Source organism: Vanellus vanellus (genome assembly GCF_965231255.1).
Source record: "Vanellus vanellus genome assembly, chromosome: Z".
Lineage (NCBI taxonomy): Eukaryota > Metazoa > Chordata > Aves > Charadriiformes > Charadriidae > Vanellus > Vanellus vanellus.
In genome coordinates, this window is record NC_138908.1 from 50,588,648 (window position 1) to 50,610,398 (window position 21,751).

The 21,751-nt window shown below is 39.2% G+C and overlaps 1 protein-coding gene across 1 annotated transcript in view; it reads left to right on the forward strand.

Moving 5' to 3' along the window:
- Positions 1 to 21,751, forward strand: part of MLLT3 (MLLT3 super elongation complex subunit) — a gene marked incomplete at both ends in the record, with an annotated part of 142,755 nt that overhangs the window by 62,468 nt on the left and 58,536 nt on the right. The window contains 2 exons of the mRNA XM_082497981.1: positions 10,224 to 10,306; positions 14,204 to 14,347. Coding sequence (XP_082354107.1) covers positions 10,224 to 10,306; positions 14,204 to 14,347 — 227 coding nt within the window. The remainder of the gene's footprint in view (positions 1 to 10,223; positions 10,307 to 14,203; positions 14,348 to 21,751) is intronic.

Sequence of the window (21,751 nt, forward strand, 5' to 3'; positions counted from 1 at the left end):
TTTTTTTAAAGAAAAAGACCAGTTTGCAAATGCAATTTTGTCCACTTTTTTCCCCTAGCATTTTTAAAAGAGCAAAGTTGAAAGACTGCAAAACAAATGGCTTTCAGGACTAAAAAAGCAGTTTGCTTTCTTAGACAAAACTCTAGCCACAATCTGTCAAATGTGTATTTGGACAGCCTGATCACACTATTTTTGTTTTTGTTCTACAGAGTACCGGCAGGTTAGTAGTACAAATGCAGTCTCATGAATGTAGTATTTTTTAAGGGGAGGATCTTGTAAAACTGTAATTGTTCACTTCATGATGGAATTGTCCTAGAACAAGGCCAAGTATTCAGGATTAGACTGTGTGCCACTTTGAAGATTTTCTACTTTTAATGCCCAATCTATATTTCTTCCCCCTCCCTTTTCCTTTCTACATACAAAGTATAATTTGTCAGCCGCACAGTATGTCGGGCTGCAGAGTTAGAGAAGAAATATATCTATGACTGGCTTTCAGGAATTAATGTCTTGTACCTCACTTAGGCAGAAAAATAAAGCTGTAAGTGTGCTATTGTGGTCAGAAACAGCATTGCAATTTTAATTATTTCTGCTTGAAGAAAATCTTAGGTTTTCTATGCCCCTTCTTCATAATTAACTCATCATTAGCCTCACATGGCTACCTGTTCTCATTTTCTCTTCCTTCAAAATGTCAAACAGCTGAATACTATAATTGTGATTGTTACCTGCATGCCAACATAAACATCTGCATTACCTGCATGCAAACACAGATCAAGAGCTGTGTTTATGCCCGGAGCATACATTTACATTATATTCATTATAAATGTGTTTGCACACAGACTTCAAATCTCTGTACTTCAGGGTATTTTTGGTTCTAGAGATTCATATTGGTCTGTTACGCAAGTAATGCTAAGTTAAAGCCAGAAAAAGCAGGCACACTCATGTAAACACACTGTGTAAATAATTGTTCCAGCCTTAGCAATACCCTTCTATGGTTTTATAATTCATATTAATACATCAATGTTTTGCTTAAATTAGGATAGCATACTTTATTGTATTTTCCCATTTGCTAATGAATGGTATTAATAAAATGTATTTATAAAATTAACAAAGATGATCAGATAGACCATAGAAGCAAGATCAGTTATGTTTTCCAGTGTATTTAATATGAAGAAAAAAATATTGAAATTAATATTGAAATACTTTTGTAAGAAGCAGTTTCCTGCTGACCTAAGTTAAAATATACTGCAGATTTTAAAGGGCAATGAAGATATACAATGGGTATTGTTCCTCCAAGCTCAAAATGCTATTGCAACAGATAAATAATGAGCATATGCTAACTCCATTGAATTACTGTCTTGCTCTTAGATACTAATTAATATTATTTCAGATACAAACTTTGTATTCATTGTGAACAGTAACTGAATTACGCTACTTTCATGGAGGTGTGCCCTAATCTCCTATTGTTTCTTAGTTTTAAATACTTCATCTTCTGTGAAGAAAAGTTCTCTATTACATGTTTTTTGCTGAACAGGGCTTATGTAGTCCAGGAGCTGTTCTAGCCGTTCAGAAATCCTCTCGCTTTTGTTACTTACGGGTTTCTTTTTAATTGTCATGTAAATAGTCAGCTAGATTATGATGGATAATGATGAATGATGAGTGCAGTAGCAGATTTTGTTCTTTGCTACTGAATTTTCACAGAAGTTCTACCAGGTGACATTAGACATGGATTCTCAGCTTTTGTCTCTTAACACAGCGAAAAGATTCGTATCAACTTTGAGCATTAGACAGTGGCCAGTTTTTCTGTTTTTAAGCATTCCCAGATGGGGAGACTTACCTTCTCAAGCCTGATGCAAACCCAGACTTTATGTGACACTGCTCTGTACAACAGGAATGTTCTGATATTTTTTTGAGTCGCTGTATGTGCTTCATAGAAAAGCCTTACAAACAAAAGAAATTATATTTACCTGATCATTAATGGACTCTGTGATTCCATGATGAATGAAGTAATATAACCACAAAAAACTGAGAGATGTGATGGAAAAATTCTTAGCCTCGGCTTGCAGTTCAGACAAAGTTTGACCTAAGTATGGCACCGCAGGAATACGGAGTACTTTTGATAGCTCTGGAAGTATTTGTTCCCGGTTTGATCTTTGCATAGCATAATGATATTAAAATAGAGAACTATATAGATATATATTTGACTTTCTCAAGTGTCCGTCTAGGGGTTAAGAAAAAATATTCTCTATGCAAAGTCTTTCTTGAGCAGGGAGAAGTATATAGCTAATAACCGAGATATAAACGTCTTTAAATCCTGCAATTGTGGGACCTGTTTTCCTCAGTTAAAGTGAAAATCCTAAGGGCTGTATTTTCTCTATAAATATGAAGATGCATTAATGCATGGTTACTAGGAATTTTTATTGCTATTAAAATAGTAAAGGTAACTCTACAGGACACATGCAAGTTTATAGTCAGGAGTTTTTAATGTTATATCAAATGTCTTTTCCACCAAAAAAAAAATTGTCTGGCTTATGTTATTATCCAGACAGCCTTAGATGCATTTCAGTTGTTAAGTATCTTTCCTGTTCAAGGGTTTTTTCTTTTGCTTCAGTGGCACGATTTTCTAAGGAAGGCTTCTAGACCAGGTACTTTCTGGAAGTCATTTACTCTGATCCATTGATATGTCAGATAGATATGCATTTTTTAACAGTCTTTTTTGAGAACCACTTCCTGTTGGAAAAAAAATTATCTAGAACTAAAAAGTGAAATTTAGTGTACGAAAAAGTTTAGAAATACTCTTTTTCGCTTCTCTCTCTCTCATTCCCATCTTATCTGGAGGAAAGCTGAGGGGGCAGACAGAAGGGATGGGAAGCATGAACTGTGAAAGGTCCTAGACATCTCCAGTAACTTCTGTATGTCTCATTAAGGATTGTTGCTTGTGTGTGGAGTGCAGAGTATAGATAAATAGCTTTCTGAGTCCTTGAGTCAAGAGGAGAGGTTTCTGCACCACCTGTGAAGTGTACTGAAGTCAGAAAGCTTGCAGGTGCTTGAGGATCATTCGATGTTTGTGTATGGTGGGACAGTCAAGAGAAGTGCTCCTCCTGCTGGAAGTCCTGGAAGGGGTGAGGAAACATGGTTTAATGCGTCATTTCTAGTCTGGTGGATGATTTGCTGCCAGCCAGTATAGCTCCAGAATCTGACATGTGAGGTGCAGCTTTTAAATCCTTTTGCCGCCTTATCCCATTTCAGCAAAGCTGGAATATACTAGGAAAATGATTTGTGTGAATTTCAACAGTGTAACTTTACACAAGAAGGTAGCCCTTGCTTGTCTTCTGGGAGTACAGATTGTTTTCTCCTTTACAGTTAATGAGTGAAGATGCAGTCTTTCCCATTTGTGGCATGCCTACATTAAATGGGCTTGCACAGCATTATGAAATAGTGAGGATGCCTTAGGTCCCCCTTTTAATCTCAAATAGTTTATGTCAAAACACTTAGTGATTGTACCTTCAAAGTCCAGGAGGTATTTTATATGTGCTGCAGAAAAAAAAAAAAAGAAAATTAGGAATTCCTGGATTCATGTTCGCAATTGTTTCTAGTACCTGTGCACACCTGTTTCTAGTACATGTACACTGAGGATTAGTATAACAGACCATTAAACTACAGAAAACCACCTTTAAAGTTATGTAAATTATAGGCAGCATGGTAAATGTGAAACTGCAAGTTGCTCCACCTGAGTCAGAGAATGTAGGAAGCTCACTCCTGTATTTTAGAAACTTAAAATTGTGTGTTCAAGGCTTACTGCTGTCCTCATGTGCTAAGAGGAAGATTTAGGAGGGCATATGTGGCCTTTTAACTGGGTAAAAAAAGCAACTCACCCTGCCCCTCTCCTCCCCCCACCCCCCCCCCCAAAAAAAAAAAAAAACCAAAAAACCAAAACAAACAACAACAACAACAAAAAAAAAACCAAAACAAAAACAAAAAACCAACAAACCAAAACCAGAAACAAATCTTATCTCTGTTAGTCTATTTTTGTTTGGAGTGAGAGGAAATTTGATTGTGACTAGGTGGGTGTTTAGTACTCTCTCTGCTGGTCCTTTAGCAATGTTTAAAGTGCTGTTTTAAGTACCCCAGTAAGACCTGGATTTGGAAAACCTGGTTGGGCGTGGTGGAGGTTTTTTCTGCTTCCCTACCCTCCTATCTTGTGTATCAGTTTGATCTCGATGAAGAAGCTATCCTGTTGCAGGGAGTGGATGCTACATACAGAAAACATCACTCCAAAAAGTTAGTTAGCGTTAACTTTATTTAAGTGGTTATAAGCTGTATCTTGCTATCCTATCCAGCTGGTAGAAGTGGTGGGAATTGGAGCATTCAGTATGTGGGGCAGGGAGTTTAGTATAGATTGTAAACGCAATGCTGAAAGCTCAGTTCCAGTTCTCTTAGTGCCCTCTGTGCTTTCACTTCAGAGTTGTATCTGTCTCATGAATACCTGTCAGCATAAGGTGTTAAGCAAATGGGAACTCATTATTCCTGGCGTAGGAGGTACCATTTCGCACACACTCCATTTATTAATTTTTGCTAGCTTTTGTTTGAACCTGTCTGGCAATTTGTTGGTATTAATGGCTGAGGTGTGCCTGAAGGTAGGGCATAACAGACCTATTCTCTTCCTGCCTCTTTTTGTATAAAAGAGTCCAAGTACTGGAGCCCAGCAGCAGGGAGGGTGAGCTGCTGAGTAGCAAAGAGCTTTTAGAGAAATCGCAGCTGAATATTTAAAGCTGACTTCTTACTGCAGGAGGGATTTGGTAGCACAATCTGCCTTCCTCTGAAAGTGAATGCCACCCCTTTGTTGTGAGGCTTCTTTTGATGAAGATGGTGATGAATATGGGGAAGAGTTGGTCGAAGGGTGACCAATACAAGCAAATTATAGGCAAGAATCTATAAAATACCACTAAAAAAAAAAAAAAAAAAGAACAATTAAACCAGTTCTCTATCAGAAGGCTTCCCTTCCTCCAAGCACCCGCTTGGTGTATCCTGCAGGATACACAGAGTATATGTGAATTGTTAGTCATGATATATATAGTGCATGGTCCTGATGTGTCAGCACCTACCTTCTGCTTTTCCTTACTCATTCTGACTGGATTTTTAACAAAAGAAGAATCTGTTCACAATGAGGTGTGTAACAGTGTTGGAGTGGTAAATGAATCTCATGTTAAAGCTTTTGCAAGGGATAGCTCTTACTAGAATTTTGTTATTGTTAATATCTCCAAAGGTGTCAGTGTGGTCACTGTTACTAAAATGCATCATTGTGGCATCTGTTCCCTAGGTGTCAGTTAATGTCTGATGCAACACACGGGAATGCATCCGTGAACACAACAAAAGAAAAGGCAGTGCCTCAATTGTGGCATAAAGAATCAAAGCATTTGAGATAATTTAAGCCATTTATGTGAGCTGTAGAGCAGGCATGTTCCCTGACAAATAGGGGACAGATAATCTATACCTCATAAATTCTTGTCCTGGCTTGCTGTGATCTTAGGTAACTCGTTATGTTGGCATTATCAAAATAATTCAGTTGTAGAGTGCATTGAATGAGAATTGAGCACTCACATCTCTTTCTTATGTGTAGAATGACTATAATAGGCAATTTTACCAAAACAGATACCAAGATCTTATGCAGAAAAAAATCCTGGTTAATAAAATTGTGTATTAGTACTGATAATGTTGTTGTTGAGATTTCATTAAAAGGTGCACATTGATATCTTGCAGTTGGTCTCTGACAGGCATGTTTTGTTTGAGGAACACTTCAGTAATTTTTATCAGCTGCTAATTACTGCACTTGTATGTATGGGAAGTCTGGTCAAAATGAATGGATCAGCATAGCCAATACGCTTCTGACAATTCCTGTTTGTGAAGTGTTTGTAATACAGCTAAGATTGCAGTTGAGTGTCTAAATAGTCCTCTATCACAGGAAGTTAAGTGACAGTATGCTGTAGGTGAGCAGCTGAGGTGTGTACAGTACTGGAAGTCAGTGCCTTTTTAGTTGCCGTGCGTACATGTGTATGGTTCCCCAGCATTATGGAAAAATGGCATTCCAGCTATGAAAACTACTTCCTGTCCTAGGACCTTAGCCTTCTTGCTCTAGCTTTTACACCGTCCCCTCTTCCCTCTATCATTTAACAGCTTGTGTAGTATTTCAGTTTCACGTAAGTTCAAGCTCCTATGCAGTATTTGAACAGCTTTTGCTGTAGTTAGAGCCCTGTTTGATCTAAGTCCCTTTCTGTGGCCTCAAACATACCAGCATTACCACTTGTTACAGCAATATTCATCCCAAAGTACAATGAAACATGATGAACAGAAGGGACGGACTTCGGCTGTATAATTGTGTTGCATAAACTCCTATTTTTTTTATTTCAAAATTGTACCTAAAATAGCTTTGTTTGTTCTATATGTGTTTACCAAATGCATTTGCAAATATCTAAGATTAAAGCTTTCATTTATGGAGGAAGAGAAATGATCCTGCATTCTCACAAGATACAATAATGGTATAGTGTGATCAACTCCTTATCTTGCCTTGCACAGGCGACAAAAAAACCCAAGTTAGTCTGGGGCCAGTGGGCCTAAAGAAATCTGCAGAGTTTTGCTTTTCTCTTTACTTCTCTTCTGCTGGCCCTACAGATCTCAGGAGAAGAGACACTGTGTTATAACTGGTTTTCAGTTCTGAGTGCTGATGGCTACTTTTCCCTGCATCTCAGTGGAGATGTTCTCTGGAGCTGCTTCTCAGTGCAGGCACTAAGTTTTCACTGAATCGTCAGGAATCTGTAGGGCCTTAATTGTCACTGAGACTGTATTGAAGTTGGACCACCTAGTCAAAAGATACAGGAGAGAGGGAAGAAACGTGTTGTGACCATACAAGCTGTTTCCATAGGAAAAAAACCTGACCACAACAATTAAGTCTTAGTGATAACGTTGTGCAGTCAGCGATGTTTATCTGGTGCTTGAAATGCATTTGTAGGTGCCACTTGAAAAGAGAGGAGCAGTCATTGGGGAAATGCCTCTGTGCCTCTGGATGGGGAGGAAATTGTTTGTTTGTCTGTAGAAGGGCAGTGTTTGCTTCTTATCTACCTGTCTAGTGTAGCTGCTTTTTTTAACGAGCTTTGAGAAGCCTGTTAGGGTTTCTAGGAGCTTCTTTTTTCAGAATCGCTCCTTCCTAGTTTCTGTTGTTGGTTTTGCTCTATTGGTCTGTACTTGCTGTTTGCTTTTGTTTCTTTTTTCCTTCTCTGCTACAGCTTTTGTTTCCTCTCCTCTTATTTTTTTTTCTCTCTGACTTTTCTGTGGTTTACCTAACTCTTGCCACCTCTCTCTTCTCCACTCAAACCTTGCTAGGATGGTTGCCTGGTGGCTTGGCTAAGCCACACATGTCATTGCAGCCCTGGTTATGACTTTAAACAGTTCAACAAAACAAAAAGAGCTTATGCCAGTAGGTGCTCGTTCAGAATGCAGAGAGGTGCTGTTTCTGCCAGTACATACAGTAGTGGCTTCCACAAGAAAGGTGAGGAAAATATAATAGCTTTAGTTTTGGTAGCTGTCTGCATGTATGCAATAGCATCGAGCTTTGCTCAGTTGCTTGCGCTTTTTATTTCCCCCCCCCCCCCCCCAGTAAGGTTTCATTCACAAGATTGTAGAATTTTCCTTCTATTAAAAGCCCATCTTTCCATTTGGGAAGGCACCCAAAGTAGTTCCCTTGTGATTAAGTGTTTTGTAACCCATCACCTGCGTTTCAACAAAGCCTGCAAATGTAACAGACTTTGTTTTCAGAACTGTAATGTGAAACTTTGACAAGGTACTATTCAGTGTGGCTAACAGCTGTATAAATCTGAAAGAAGAGAGATTTGAGGGAGATAATGAAAAATATTTATACTGACAGTGTTTTCTGCACCAATTAAGTGCTTAGGAAGAAGTTGATGTGATATTTATTTAAAAAAAAAAAATAAAGGGGACTTGTGACTTGTCACATAATGGAAATGAAATCTCTGATCTCTGTAACAGTTAATGTATTATTACAGTTTCTAAAGTTTCCATCTGGATATTTATCAGTATTTACAGTATTTACTGCTGAATAATCTTTCCCTGTTTTTATGTAAGTGGATTTCAGTCTTCTCAACCCTGCATGGACATTCAAATAATACTGGGAAGGCTTTCTCTTCAAGTTGTCTTCTGAAGGCAGAGGATGAGCAGGAAGGCTCCTCTATCTGACTGAAAAAGTTGTCAGTATGTATTACTGTAACCTGTCACTGTGCTTAACGAGGGCTATTATATTTACATTTTTCAAATGCTGGTAAGCCCTCTTAAGGGAAGACATAAATATAAGGTGAAATACTGCTTCTGGGAGGTTCTAACACAGAACACTCAGTTTGCAACTTAAAAGCTTTGTATGTCTGAAACCACCCCTCAGATTTGACCTACCATCTTGACACTTCTTTTTTAAATCTTTCAAATCCCACTTTATAAACTGTTGTCTTTTTTCCTGCCAAGAAAAACAAACTAAATTCTGTAGCTGCAAGAGAGCAGTGTTGCAGGATGAGTCTGGAAAAAGAGATTATTATTCTTGCTTTGTTTATGTCATCCTTTTCCCTTTCTCTTGATTGTTTGAAGTGAACAGGGTAGTGATAGCCAGCTGCAGTAGGTGAGCATAGGACTTGGGATCTTCCTCATCCTTGGAGCCCCTGTGTGGATTTAGTGCAAGCAGCTCAGGAGGAGAATGGCAAGCTAGGAGGAGAAAATTCTGCTGTGTTCATTTACTTGGGGATTAATCAAGCTTGCATGTCCACAGAAAGCAGATGTACTGATCACACTATTGAGAATGAAGCAACAGTTATATTCCTGGATGTGTTATGATCCGCCTTGTCACATTTTCAGGATGATAGAGCATGGTAAGTGCCCATCTGCAGTGCTTTGCTAAAAAGAATAATTCTGATATTCAGGTCCTGCACAGTTGATTGCAAGACACACTTTTTGTAAAGTATAGTTTTAAGTTGCACCTGATACACTGCAGTGAGCAGCTACCAGGAATTCTGAAAAGACCACACATCCTAGCAAATGATGATCCATCTGGGAGTGTGAATTTTCTTTCCGTCAGCAAGCTTGATAGAGCTTGACCAAATGTTTCTGAAGAAGTCAACTATTTGTGCATGAATTGCATCATTCTGCCGGTCTACAGTAGAGAAACTGTCATTGCCCTATGATGTTATTGAGATGGTAGTGCATATGACATGAGTTGTCATAACATGTCAATGAGGCATTTGGAAGTATCTGAGTTGATACTGCAGGAGATGTGCAGTTTCTCAGGCTCAGCCTACCTTTGTGCTTATGTGTTACATGGGCATGAATTCTGTAATGAGATAGTTATGCAGCCAAATGGAAAAGGTGACTTCTATCCCAAGTTCTCTAACAACCTGCTTTTTGTCACAGGCTGGAGTTGGCAGGCTAGCGCCACTTTCTTCAGAGAGCTCGTGTTCAGTACTATGGGGATTTCATGTAACTAAAAGCTCTTGCATTAAACTGAAAACTTTACTGAAAAGATTGTATATTGGAGCTAATAATCCTTGCTGTCATGTTAAAGAAGTCTGAATTCTATAGCGTAAACCTGTATACTGTTTCAACATAATACAATAGCTGACCATCCTAAGGTTCTCCACTGTATACTCGAATATTGTGTTGTGTCCTCCCTCCCCCCAATAATACAGATTTCAATTTTATTAGCATTAGGTCAAATTCAATTAATTTCTTTTTCTTTAGATTAAATTTATTAGAATAGGTTATGAATACATGAATGGTAGTTCTTTTGCCCTCTTCATGTTTAACTTTCTCCAGATGGAATCCTGTATGTTTTCCATTCTCAGAACAAGCGTTGGCTGTAGTGCCTATGTAGCCATTACAGGTACTCAGTAGTCCCTGGTGGTTAGGCTTTAGCAGCCTGAAAGGATTGGAAAAGAAAAACAAAAATTAAAAATTTGCTATCAATAAACTGTAGGGTGTATACAGGCAGGAATGATTTGCTTGCAAAATTCACGTCAACTTGTGCACAGATATGTCCTACTGTGTGTGTGCACTTTTGTCATGATGCTGCCATAGAACTATTGTCACAGATTATTTGCTTGTATGTTTTGCTTGTGCATTTAAAACATATTTTTTTTTTTTGGTGTGTGTTAAATACAGGGTTTTCTTTGTTTCAGTGTGCAAGGATCCACCTTACAAAGTTGAAGAATCTGGGTATGCTGGTTTCATTTTACCAATTGAGGTTTACTTCAAAAACAAGGTATGAAATCACATACTTTTCATTTAAAAAAATAAATCATGTGGAAATCAGAGTTTTTTAAAGATTTACCATTAAATTCATAAACTCAGTTAGAAATTCGTTTTAAACCTATCTTTGTCAATGCTGTTCCTCAATTCAAAGTCACTGCAAGTTTTAGAAATGCGTAACTGTGTTTAGTAGATAACTCTATGAAATCAGGATTGCTTGATAAAATAAAGAAGTTGAATGTAATTATTCAGAAGAATTACTAGCCCTACTCAGAAGTGGACAGTCTTTAAATAATGCTTAAGGAAGTTCAAGAGCCACTTAAACTTTAAGAAAGGAAACCAAGCTTGATTATGTTGATTTCATAACGAACTAATTGTTCTATTTTAGTATTGCCAATCTTTTTAATCTTTTCAGTTTTTGGTCTTTCAAAACAGTCTTTTTTTTTTTTTTTTTTTATCCTGCACGTTTTTTTTTTTTTAAATTCTCAATCTGAAAAAAACCCACATTCTTTTAGACTGTATGTGAACATTGATTCTACTCAACTCAACATTACCACGGGGCACAGTTTAAAAACAAACCCCGTGCTGTGTACAAAGCTTGCAGTATTGTGGTATCTCAAATTCTGACTCTAAGTAAATGCTGCACTTATTGTGGGTCTCTTAAATAGCCAATACAGAGATTTCCTTTGGTGTACATAACAGGATCTGTATTACTAATAACTCATTCACATAAAAAGAATTGGATTTGGGTAGTATTAAAGAGCAAAAACTTTGCATGTTTTAATGTACAGTACCTTAGTAACTGTGATATTTTAGGTTCCTTTTGTATGTCATGTGCCTCAGTATTATACTTCACGTGCTCGTCTAAGATACATATGTGTTTATTTTATATTACCAACATGTAGTTTAACATAATTATTTTAATCAAATTAATGTTACATCTTTAATGTGTTGAATGCCTGGTGAAAAACTAAGACTGAAAGAAAATAGAAATGCATAGTAAAAGACTTGCTGGAACCTTGGTCACTTAAAATTTGTGTTAGAGTATGACTTTGTTAGCTGTTTATGCCTTCAAGTAGATATTCTAGTATTCTTTTGTCTTTCATAGAAAGCTCTGTCAAGGTGTGAACCGTGGATAATTCTGCTCAAGCACTTTCTAAGTTGCAGGTTTCGAACGGGTAATTCAGAAATGTTCCCTGTATCAATCTGTGAAGAGCGGGGCTTAGTCTACTCAGTTTGCTGTTAGAAAAGGAAACAGGATCGCCTCAGTGAGTTGGTTGGCTTTTTTGGTATGCTTTTTAGCTCTGTCTCCCTTAGGGGAAGCAGTTTCGATTCATTCAGGAAATCTAATGAAAAGCAGCCCGTTCTCTTTAATTCCTCTGTTAAGAGCTCATCTCAAAACTGGGCAAAGTCAGAAGACAGTGAGTCAATCATTGAAGCATCTCTACAGAAAGCTTCCCGCCCATCATTTCTTTTTTTGTTTTCCACTCAGACTTTTGGCTGCCTTTGCTGACTGTGGAGACCTGCAAGTCTCAGGAGTTCTCCAGCAGGAGTTGTGGCTTAGACTGAGATCGAGAGGGCAGCAGTGATTACAACTCACCTCACCCTCAAGCAGCATGTGGAATTAGGAAGTTTGCAAACATCCCTCACCCTATTTTTGTGTCATGGAATACAACAAGCAGCAGTTGGACTGTGAGTCAGCTAGCTCTTCACACAGCTGCAGCAGCATGCCCTTCCCTGGGGTCGGTACAATACAAAGGAAGAGTGGCACAAAAATTGAGCTGACATTCCTGACACAAATTGCTGCTTTCTCCTGGCTCAGCTACTCTTCCTCCCCTAAGCCACTTCACAGGTATTCCAGTACAGAAAGAGAGGAGATAGACAGAAGGAGGAAGAGGAGACAGACCATCATCACTTATTCAAGGTAGACAACTTTTCAATTTCTGATTCAGAAAGTACCCTAATGAATAGAGGAGGCAGGAGTACAGGAAGCCACTTGGACCATGGAGGATTAAAGGGTGCCTACTCCCAGGACTAAGGAGAAACTGGTAGAAAATCTAATAGGCATTCCACCCTGACTGTAAACGTTACAAGCTTTAAAGAATTAGGGAAATGACAAACAAACCCCTCTCCCACATTCAGCAGCAGCAGGCTATAGTTGTTAGCCATTGAGACACAGTCCTTGAAAAAATGCTTTTAAGTCAAAAGACTCCTACTCTGGAAAATGCAGTCCATTTAGGATAAGGCTCATAAACTGCCTTCACTGTCACACTATTTTGAAATAATGGTAATGGTACTGGGAGTCCTTCGTATAGTAAAAAGTCTGCTTTGAAATCACTGGTCTTGTTCATCTAACTTTCCACAGAATTCTTTGAAGACTCCCGTTTATAAATTCTTATGACTTTGCTTTTATGGCAAAGCTGCTGGTACCAACTGTTTGCCGGTAGCAACATCACAGTTCTCTAAGCAGAGTGGGGAGTAAATCACTTCTGTTTTTTTTCTACGAGAAATCATGTGTTAATCTTTCTAACAATAAGGAATATCTTCATCCATGGTTGCCTTTGAAAATAGTCCATCAAGAAAATAGTTCATCTAAGGAAACTGCTCGCTTCTGTCTTCAGAAACAGACTACTGCAGGCCTTTTATTTCAGGTTGCCCTCTGTTGTTTCTGCTCCAAGTCTAGAGACGGGAGGATGGGGATGCCCCTTGGCTGTGTTTGAAACTTCTAATTTAACTTTTAGAATAACTGAGATTTCTATGCTTTCTGTTTTTCACATCTTTGGAATCCTGAATGAAAACTAAACATTTCTTCATGTGAATTTTTTAAGCATCTGTCACTAAACAGACCATACATTTTGATTACATGCAGTGTTGGAGATGTGCTAACATTTTGCTGTGTCTCTTCCTCCTCTTCCCTTATGGTTCCTTTTTTGCTAAAGCTTTTCCAGAATTTGACCTTTTAACTTGTGTTCTGCCTTAAGACTGACATTGTTTGTTGGCTTCTGTTGCACATCAGAACCTTTGGAGGAAGGACTACTTAATATTGCCTTAAAAGAGCACTTAACTTATTTGCAGCTTCTAGAAGGGACTGTGTAAATGTATAACACAAAACATATTTAGTATCTTTTCTCTAGTATTACAAACTGAAGTCTATTCAATGGCAGTAGTGTCCTTTTTCAGCTGCGGCTTTCTCAGGACAGTAGAGCACTGATTATTTCTTCCAAGATAAATTCGCCTTTTCTGTTCTTTCTCTCTGCATATTGGTACAGGGAACATTCAGTTTCATTTTTTCACTGCAATGGCAGGGAATTTTAGTGGCTTGGAAGCTGTGGTGGAGCACTTGAAATCTAGCTGGCCACACTCGTTCAAGGCAATGAAGTTTCATTAATAAATGAGCAGATCCCATACATAGGAGATCAAATGTAGTTCGCTGCAGTATCATTCTTACCCCTTTCTATAACTCGTGCAGAAAACCATAGTGTTTGACTTTGGTGGAGGAACTTGGATTCAAAACTTAGTGCAGTGTCTTCAGTACTGTCTAGGGATCAGAAGTGTGATTGTGTTGGTGACTGAATTACCTTGTGTCAGCTGAATCATGATACTTGCCTATGCGTATGTCTGTAGCCCATGCCAAATATGACATAAAACTTTCAATCAAGCTGTGTCAGGACAGTTTAAATTTCATGAAGTTCATGCATTTTACCATGTGTTATCATGAGCTGATAGGAACTGCTGTGACTTACTGTAGCTCAGCTGACGCTTGGTAAATTCCATAATGTGTCCAAGAACACAGAGAATGGTTAAAAATGACATGATTTTCATTTTAATTCACAGTCTTTTATGTAGCCCTTGTTTTCAACTTGGTTAGTTTTGTGCTAGATGTTTCTATCTGGTTATTTCCAACCCTCAGGAAGAACCTAAGAAAGTTCGATTTGACTATGACTTATTCCTGCACCTTGAAGGCCACCCACCTGTAAATCACCTCCGCTGTGAAAAGCTCACATTCAACAACCCGACAGAGGAATTCAGAAGAAAGCTGCAAAAGGCAGGAGGGGTGAGTCCTGCACCCATGTCAAAAGCCATCACACTAAAGATGTTGCTATTTATTGCTGGTGCATGATTTGTGTAAAGATTGACCTGACAGTGAGATGAAATTAAGTGGTTTTGTGATTAACTTTGTATAAGAGCTCAGTGCTTGTTGTCTTTACTGGAATGGGTGAGCAAATGAGCATGTACCTACCTTAAATACATGTTTAGATATGTTTTCACAACCAAGCGATTCACGTTTACTTCTGCAAAAGCAGACTTAGACCTTATGCGTGAAGCATTGCTTGCTTGACTTTCCTGAGATGAAATACAGGAGGGCTACTGTGAAGGGAGGAAGTAATAAGAAAATAAAATGTCTCTCATTTTAAGAGAAATGGTTTTACATTAGGCAGAATAAATTCAGTAGTTATAAGGTAGAACCAGTTAGAAACTGTAAGTATGAATATACCTACTTAAAGTTATATAATATGTTACACAGTCCGAACCAGAAAATTTACCAAGGCTTCTTTACATCTTGGTAGAATTAATTGATATGAAAAAGCCCAAAGGAAGTTTGCTTATTTGGAGGGAGGAGAAGGCTAAACCTTTAGGTTTACATTTTGTCTGTTAGTGGAAATCATTCTGCTGTGTTTCACGCAATGGCAAAATCATTCATGCGAGCAGGGACCACCAGAGGCTCAGCCGTGGTGGGATCAGACCAGGCTGCTCAGGACTTTACCCCTCCTTGCCAGGGTGTGAAAGCTACCCTGGCCAAAGGTGGCCCAATGTCCCTGGGATGCAGCCTTGCTGCTGGGCTGTCTTCATGGGGAAAAGGCTTCTCCTTATCTCCAGCCTGAGTCTCTCATGTGTCAGCTTGTGCTGCTGCCTCTCGCCCTCCCACCGCACACCACTGTGAAAAGCCTAACTGCGTCTCCTCCATTTCCTCCTATCGATACCAGGGATGCTGTTTGGTGCCCCTGAAGCCATTCTTGTTCCCAGCTGAAAGAGCCCTGGTCCTGCAGCGTCTCCTGGCTCTGGGCAAAGGCTCCAGCCCCACTGTCTCAGTGACTTCCCATCACCTCCCACCATTTTATTTCTGTGTTGGCGACCCAAACTGGAAGCAGTTCCCAGGTGGGGTCTGACAAGCACCAAGCAGAGGGTACAGTCCCTGCCCTCCCCCAGCTCTCAGGGCTGTGACCTGCTCATGAGACTCTAGGCACTGCTGGGCCTTGTTGCTGCCCAGGCACACAGGTGGCCCTGGCCCAGCCTGTGGCCCTCCAGTGCCCAAGGCCAATCCTTGAGGGCTGTTTCCCAGCCCTACCCATATGGCTGCAGGGCTCTGCCTTGCTGGGACAAGGCTTGGCATTTGGCACTTGTCCTGATTGTATTTCATGAGGCTGCAGTTAACCCATTCCTGCAGACTGTGTGGGTCCCTTCTGGTGGCAGCCCAGCACTTGTCTGCTTCACTTCCCCTGTTGATGGTCATCTGCAAACCTCATGAATAAGAGTGTGTTCTGTCCTCCTCCAGGTCACTGATAGAGATGTTAAGCCAGTCTTCATGTTGTGGGTTTACTAATGTAAATACCAGTGCTTATCTTTATATTTCTGAACAGTTGTAACAAAAATGGGTAGCCCTGTTTGGCGCAATTAGGTTCAGGGCTGGAGATAAGAGGGAGCTAGGGTGAGAATATTCAGTCCGCTGAAGTGGGTCTTTGAAAACAAAGCAAAAATAAGTAGCAGGTATAGTCTGAAAGACCTTGTTGTCCTCCTGGAGAAGAGAACTGTTAGAACTATAGTTGTATTGAAATAGAAGCATGAGCTATGTTTTGTGTTTGCGTTTATTAGGTGCAAGAGGGTATCCATATCTGGACAATGTATTGGCTCTTTAGTGTGTTTGCAAATAAATCATCAAGATTGTATTCTGGAAAACTTCATGAGCCACTGCTTTAATAGGAATTGTATCAGATCAGTTGTCAATGGACAAGTTTTATCCAAGTGTAATAGATCTAAATCATGCCAGCAGGAGCTTTGGGGTGAGGGACTGGTTAAAAAGGTAAAAATAGGAAGCGTCCCTTTAATTGCTGGTTTTCTCTGCCTTCTAATTTTAGGTTTCTTGAGTTAACAAAAGCAAAAATATTGCCTAATTGTAAACAATGAAATGTGGAGTGCTTTAATCAGATTCTTTCCCTGAATGTATCAGCATGGTCATTCTTAAAATGCGCTGTCATTGCCTTTTATCTTCTGGAGATTACAAACTGCTTGGTTTTGTTTTTTTTCTTTTTTCTTCTCCTCCATGTTCCCAATTTCCTTCCAGAAAATGGGTCCCTTATTTGAAGCTATCAGTGTTTCATGCTTGCCTCTGTAGGCTTTCCGACCTAGGAGTTTGTCTGATGAACTTGGCAGAGACGATGTGATAGCATTCTGTCTGTCCTGTTACTAAAAGTCTTCATGAAGAGCTTACATCTCCCACATTGGAAGGCTGGTTACACTATTATGAAATGCTGTACATAGGCTTTTCTTTGGTTGTTGTAGAAGCTGTGGAATGCTGGCTCTTGCTTCCAAATGTAGGTAGAGCAGACAACTGAATGAATCCCTGAAACATTAGCTCACTTGTAACTTCCATGTTTTAGGCTGAGAAAAGTGTTTACAGGATAATAAAAGCATAAGACAGGTTTTGCACTTATAAATCAAAACAATTAATACTTCTAGGTTATGGCTCTCTTAAAAAAAAAAAAAAAAAAAAAAAAAAAAAAAAAGGTAAAAGTAACAAGTCACTGAAGTTCCCTGGCAGGCAACAAGTCAGGCAAAATGAACTTCATGTCCTTCAAAATTAATGAGATACCCTATTCCTGTAAAATGCTGAGTGGTAGCTTTAAGAAAAGCACTCTAAGATGGCAGAGTTTTGCTTACACACTCTTTAATAATGGTGTAAATCACTTGCTTTCTGTGCACCTCAAAACCCAGATCTCTCATTAGTTTTTCTCCAAGCAAAAGTAATGTGAAATGTCATTCCACTTACGTAAACTACTAAACATGATTCTTTATTTCTTATATGCATAAACATATGTATATTACAAATAGGAAGGGAAGAGTGCAGGCTCACCTGGCACTTGCGTGCTGCCATATTCAGTATAGACATGTCTATGTGTTTGTCTCTTGCTGCAAATGCCTTGAGCCATCAGTTGGACGCTCAGAACTCCCCTTTCCCTTCGCACGTCCGTCTTGTGGCATCCCAAATGCAAACTGGTCAGGGATGCTTGCTACAGTCAGTATTCATTTGTCTTTCAGGCTAAGAGTCTTTTTTGTTGTTGTTGTTTTGGTTATCCTGCAGTTCACTGGGAGAGAGTAAGAGTGACATTCAGATATCCCGAGTAATAAAACAAGTGAGAACACAACTGTAGTGCAGCTTTGCAGTGCTGCTATGGCCGCTTTAGTTAAAGCAAACAGGACCTCTAGGGTGGTACCAGTCATGTAGATTAACTCTGTGGAATATTTCCATTTTAGCATTTTATTTGATATCACCAGAATTGATGCATAAGTGTGCAGTCAGTCATTATTAGTAGGAGGTCACCAACTTGCTGATTTCTCTTCCAATCTGAGAATTATTTTTTCAGCCTTTACAAGGAGAAGGATTTGATTTGGCTTCAGACATTGTATTTTTGTAGTCAGGAAGGTAAATGGGAACCTTTAGTTCAATCTTACAAAGGCCATAGCCAATTTGCAAAGTTCTTTGACAAAGTTTTCCACCTTCAGAAACATATTTTCTACACTGAACTGTCCCCCACACCCTAAAAAGATCTAGTTACACTCAAGTCCATCTCTACCATTTACCTCTTGACCTTGTTCTCATAAATGTAAAAAGAAATGTTTACAGAGGAAATAAAATATTTTCAAGAATATGCTGGGCAAATTCAATCAAACCATTCAGTGTAATTGTGTATGTTCCATTTGTTTGCATATATATTCTAAATGACAGCTCTTTTCTAAAAGTTTGCTGTGGAAATCATGCCACTTAGATTTTTTTGCACCATTTACTCAGTGTAGTACCTAATGATGTGAAGCTAACATGTACACAGATATGACTCGTGAATTAGCAGTGTATACCATAATCCGACCTGTTGCTTGAAATCTTGAAAGACACCCTGTATACAAATGATGACTTTTAGTTAATCCGTTTCTTATCAAGCAAATTGTCAAGCTACTGGTAGCGACAGAGCTTTATACATGTAGTCTCCTACAGAGCTCGTCCTCTAGACACTGCACAGAATTATGCATGAGTAGGTACAGCAATATTGAAGTTTTCAAGTAAACACCAGTAAGCATTGATCCTTATGTGGTCATTCCTCCCTAGATTTGTCAGTTACATTTTCTGATTAGTTTCAGCCTCTAAGCCTGAAAGAGCCAGAGGGAAAAGAGGCAGTGCTGTGATTCCTGCATATGGATACGGGGAGAGGGATGACACTGACTTGGAAATTTGAGTTAGGTTTTGAATGTTGAATCCCACTAAAACCATTTCTAAATAGGGTCTGACTCGACTGATGTATTTTGTATTGTTATTAGTGCTGGTTCTATTGCTTTTTTGGCTTGTGTGTTTTTCAATGTCAAGAAAAAATTGAAAATTACACCAAATCTGCTTATTGAGCCAGTAGAAATAAATTAATTTTGAAGATGCAGAATAACAGCTACATAATAGTTGAATTGAACTTTGCCTCTGGAAACATAGTTGCTCAGGCATCACTTGTTTGAATATGATAATATGAATAACTTAATTTTGATTCTTGCAGGAAAAGTAGTAAAAGTATTTTCGGTCCATGTTAAGACAGCAATTTAGTGCAGACCTCACTTCCATAGCTGCAAATATCATAGAATCATAGAATGGTTTAGGTTGGAAGAAACCTTAAAGATCATCTAGTTCCAACCTACCTGCCATGGTCAGGGACATCTCCCACTAGACCAAGTTGCTCAAAGCCCTATCCAGCCTGGCCTTGAACACCTCTAGGGATGGGGCATCCTCAACTTCTCTGGGCAACCTGTTCCAGTGTCTTGCCATCCTCACAGTAAATAATTTCTTCCCAATATCTAATCTAAATCTACCCTCTTTCAGTTTAAAACTATTACCCCTCATTCTATCTATGCTCCCTGATAAAGAGTCCCTCCCCATCTTTCCAGTAGGCCCCTTTAGGTACTGGAAGGCCACTATAAGGTCTCCCCGGAGTCTCTTCTCCAGGCTGAACAACCCCAACTCTGTCGGCCTGTACTCATAGGAGAGGTGCTCCAGCTCTCTGATCATCTTTGTGGCCCTTCTCTGGACTTTCTCCAACAGGTCCATGTCCTTCTTATGTTTGGGGCTCTGGAGCTGTACACAGTACACCAGGCGGGGTCAGAGAAAGGGGAGAGCAGAGTAAGAAGGACAGAATCACCTCCCTTGACCTGCTGTCCATGCTTCTTTTGATGCATCCCAGGATGTGGTTGGCTTTCTGGGCTGCAAGCGCATATTGCCATCTCATGTTGAGCTTCTCATCAACCAACACATCCAAGTCCTTCTCTTCAGGGCTGCTCTCAATCCATTTTCTGTTCAGCCTGTATTTGTGCATGGTATTGCCCTGACCCAGGTGCAGGACCTTGCATTTGGTATGGTTGAACCTCATGAGATTTGCACAAGCCCAGCTCTCAAGTATGGCTGGGTCCCTCTGTATGGCATCCCTTCCCTCCAGTGCGTTGACCACTCCACACATCTTGGTGTCATTGGTAAACTTGCTGAGGGTGCACTCCATCCCAACATCCATGTCACCAACAAAGATGTTAAACAGCACTGGTTACATTACTGACCCCTGAGGAATGCCACTCATGACTGGTTTCCACTTGGACATTGAGCCGTTGACTACAACCCTTTGAGTATGGTCATCCAGCCAGTTCCTAATCTGTCAAGTGGTCCATCCATCAAATCCATGTGTCTCCAGTTTAGAAACAAGGATATATAAAAATGTTTATACTATGTAATGTTCTCACCTTTTTGGAAAGAGACTGCAGATTAGTTGCTTAATCAAGGAGTACACAGATGATGTTTAGTATTTGAATTTTCTTTCATAAAAGGAAAAGCCTTATAGATGCCCCTTAGAGAGCAGTTACCACTATGGACAAAAATAGTAAAATTCATAACATTATTACAAATACACATGGCTATTAATAATACAGTTTGAGGTTTCAGATTTAGAGGATACAAGGAATAGGTCACTTTTTCAGTAGTCATGATTCTTTTTGGCAACAGAGGTGTCCTTTTGTGTGCTTTCTGTAAAATTAATTTGGAAATACAAACAGCTCTGCTTCTGTAGCAAGGCTACTCTTTCTTTGAAGGCAGCTGATCTATTATTGAGCCAAGAGAGAAAAGAATAATTCTGAGAGGTGTGCAATTTTTAGAAAACAGTTTCGACATAGAAGTTTGGGTTTTGCCAAAAAGCACTGCGTTCTGTTGTTTGAGTTTTTTTTTCAAATCTTTGTGGTTTTACTGTTTAACAGTTGAGAAATGTCTTTTCAGTCACTTGAGATTCCTGCATAATGCTTGTTCTAAAACATATGTTCTTAATTCCTGTAATGAAGATGAAATCATGGGGATTTCCCTCTTTTCTCTATCGTCCCTCTTTCCTTGCAGTTCCTCTGTGTTGGTTGGAATAGTTGGCTTCTACCCAGAGCCGACCTTAGATATAATGCTGCTCTAGGGAAGGGATTATGTTTAATCTTGTGCTTTCAATAATTAAATAATTGAATTTTCTTAAACTATATATTACTTTACTTTCAAGCAAATAACTTAAAAGAATTTCTATTCCCTTGTGAGGTTTTTGGCTTAAATAAGAATAATAGTTGTTCAGGACAACTGGATTTTTGTTGTTACTCTCCGTGCTTTCAGTGGTGAATAAACTTGTTCTTCACTGTTAAACAACATAGGGTGCGGCAGCCCCGGACCACACAAAGAAGTCTATTTGTCTGCTACTGATGCACAGTGACTATAATTCATCTGCAGGTCTGCAGAAGCATTGTAGTAATGGTTCATTTTTTCCCAGAATTCTAACAGCTATCTCATAGGTCTTACTGAAACTACTGTTTGAATTTTTCTGCAGCACATTGTCGAGAAGCTCACCAGCCTATTCTGAGGCTGCTGTATGAAGGTGTTGTTAGATTACCTGCTCCATAAATGAAACTACAACAGGTAGTTTAACGTGGATCTGCTTGAGGCACGATTATTCCAGCTTTGTTGATGGTCTCCTTTCATTCAGGAAGTTGAAAAAGTAGGATACAGACAACAGTTTTTTGCTAGTGGTTCATTCCCCTGCAGAAGCTCTCATGTGCCTTAATAAGGAATTTGTGTTGATCTGGAGCAATGGTGACAACTCATGCAGTTTCTAACTGTGTATCTATCTAAGTATCTATGTGGGGT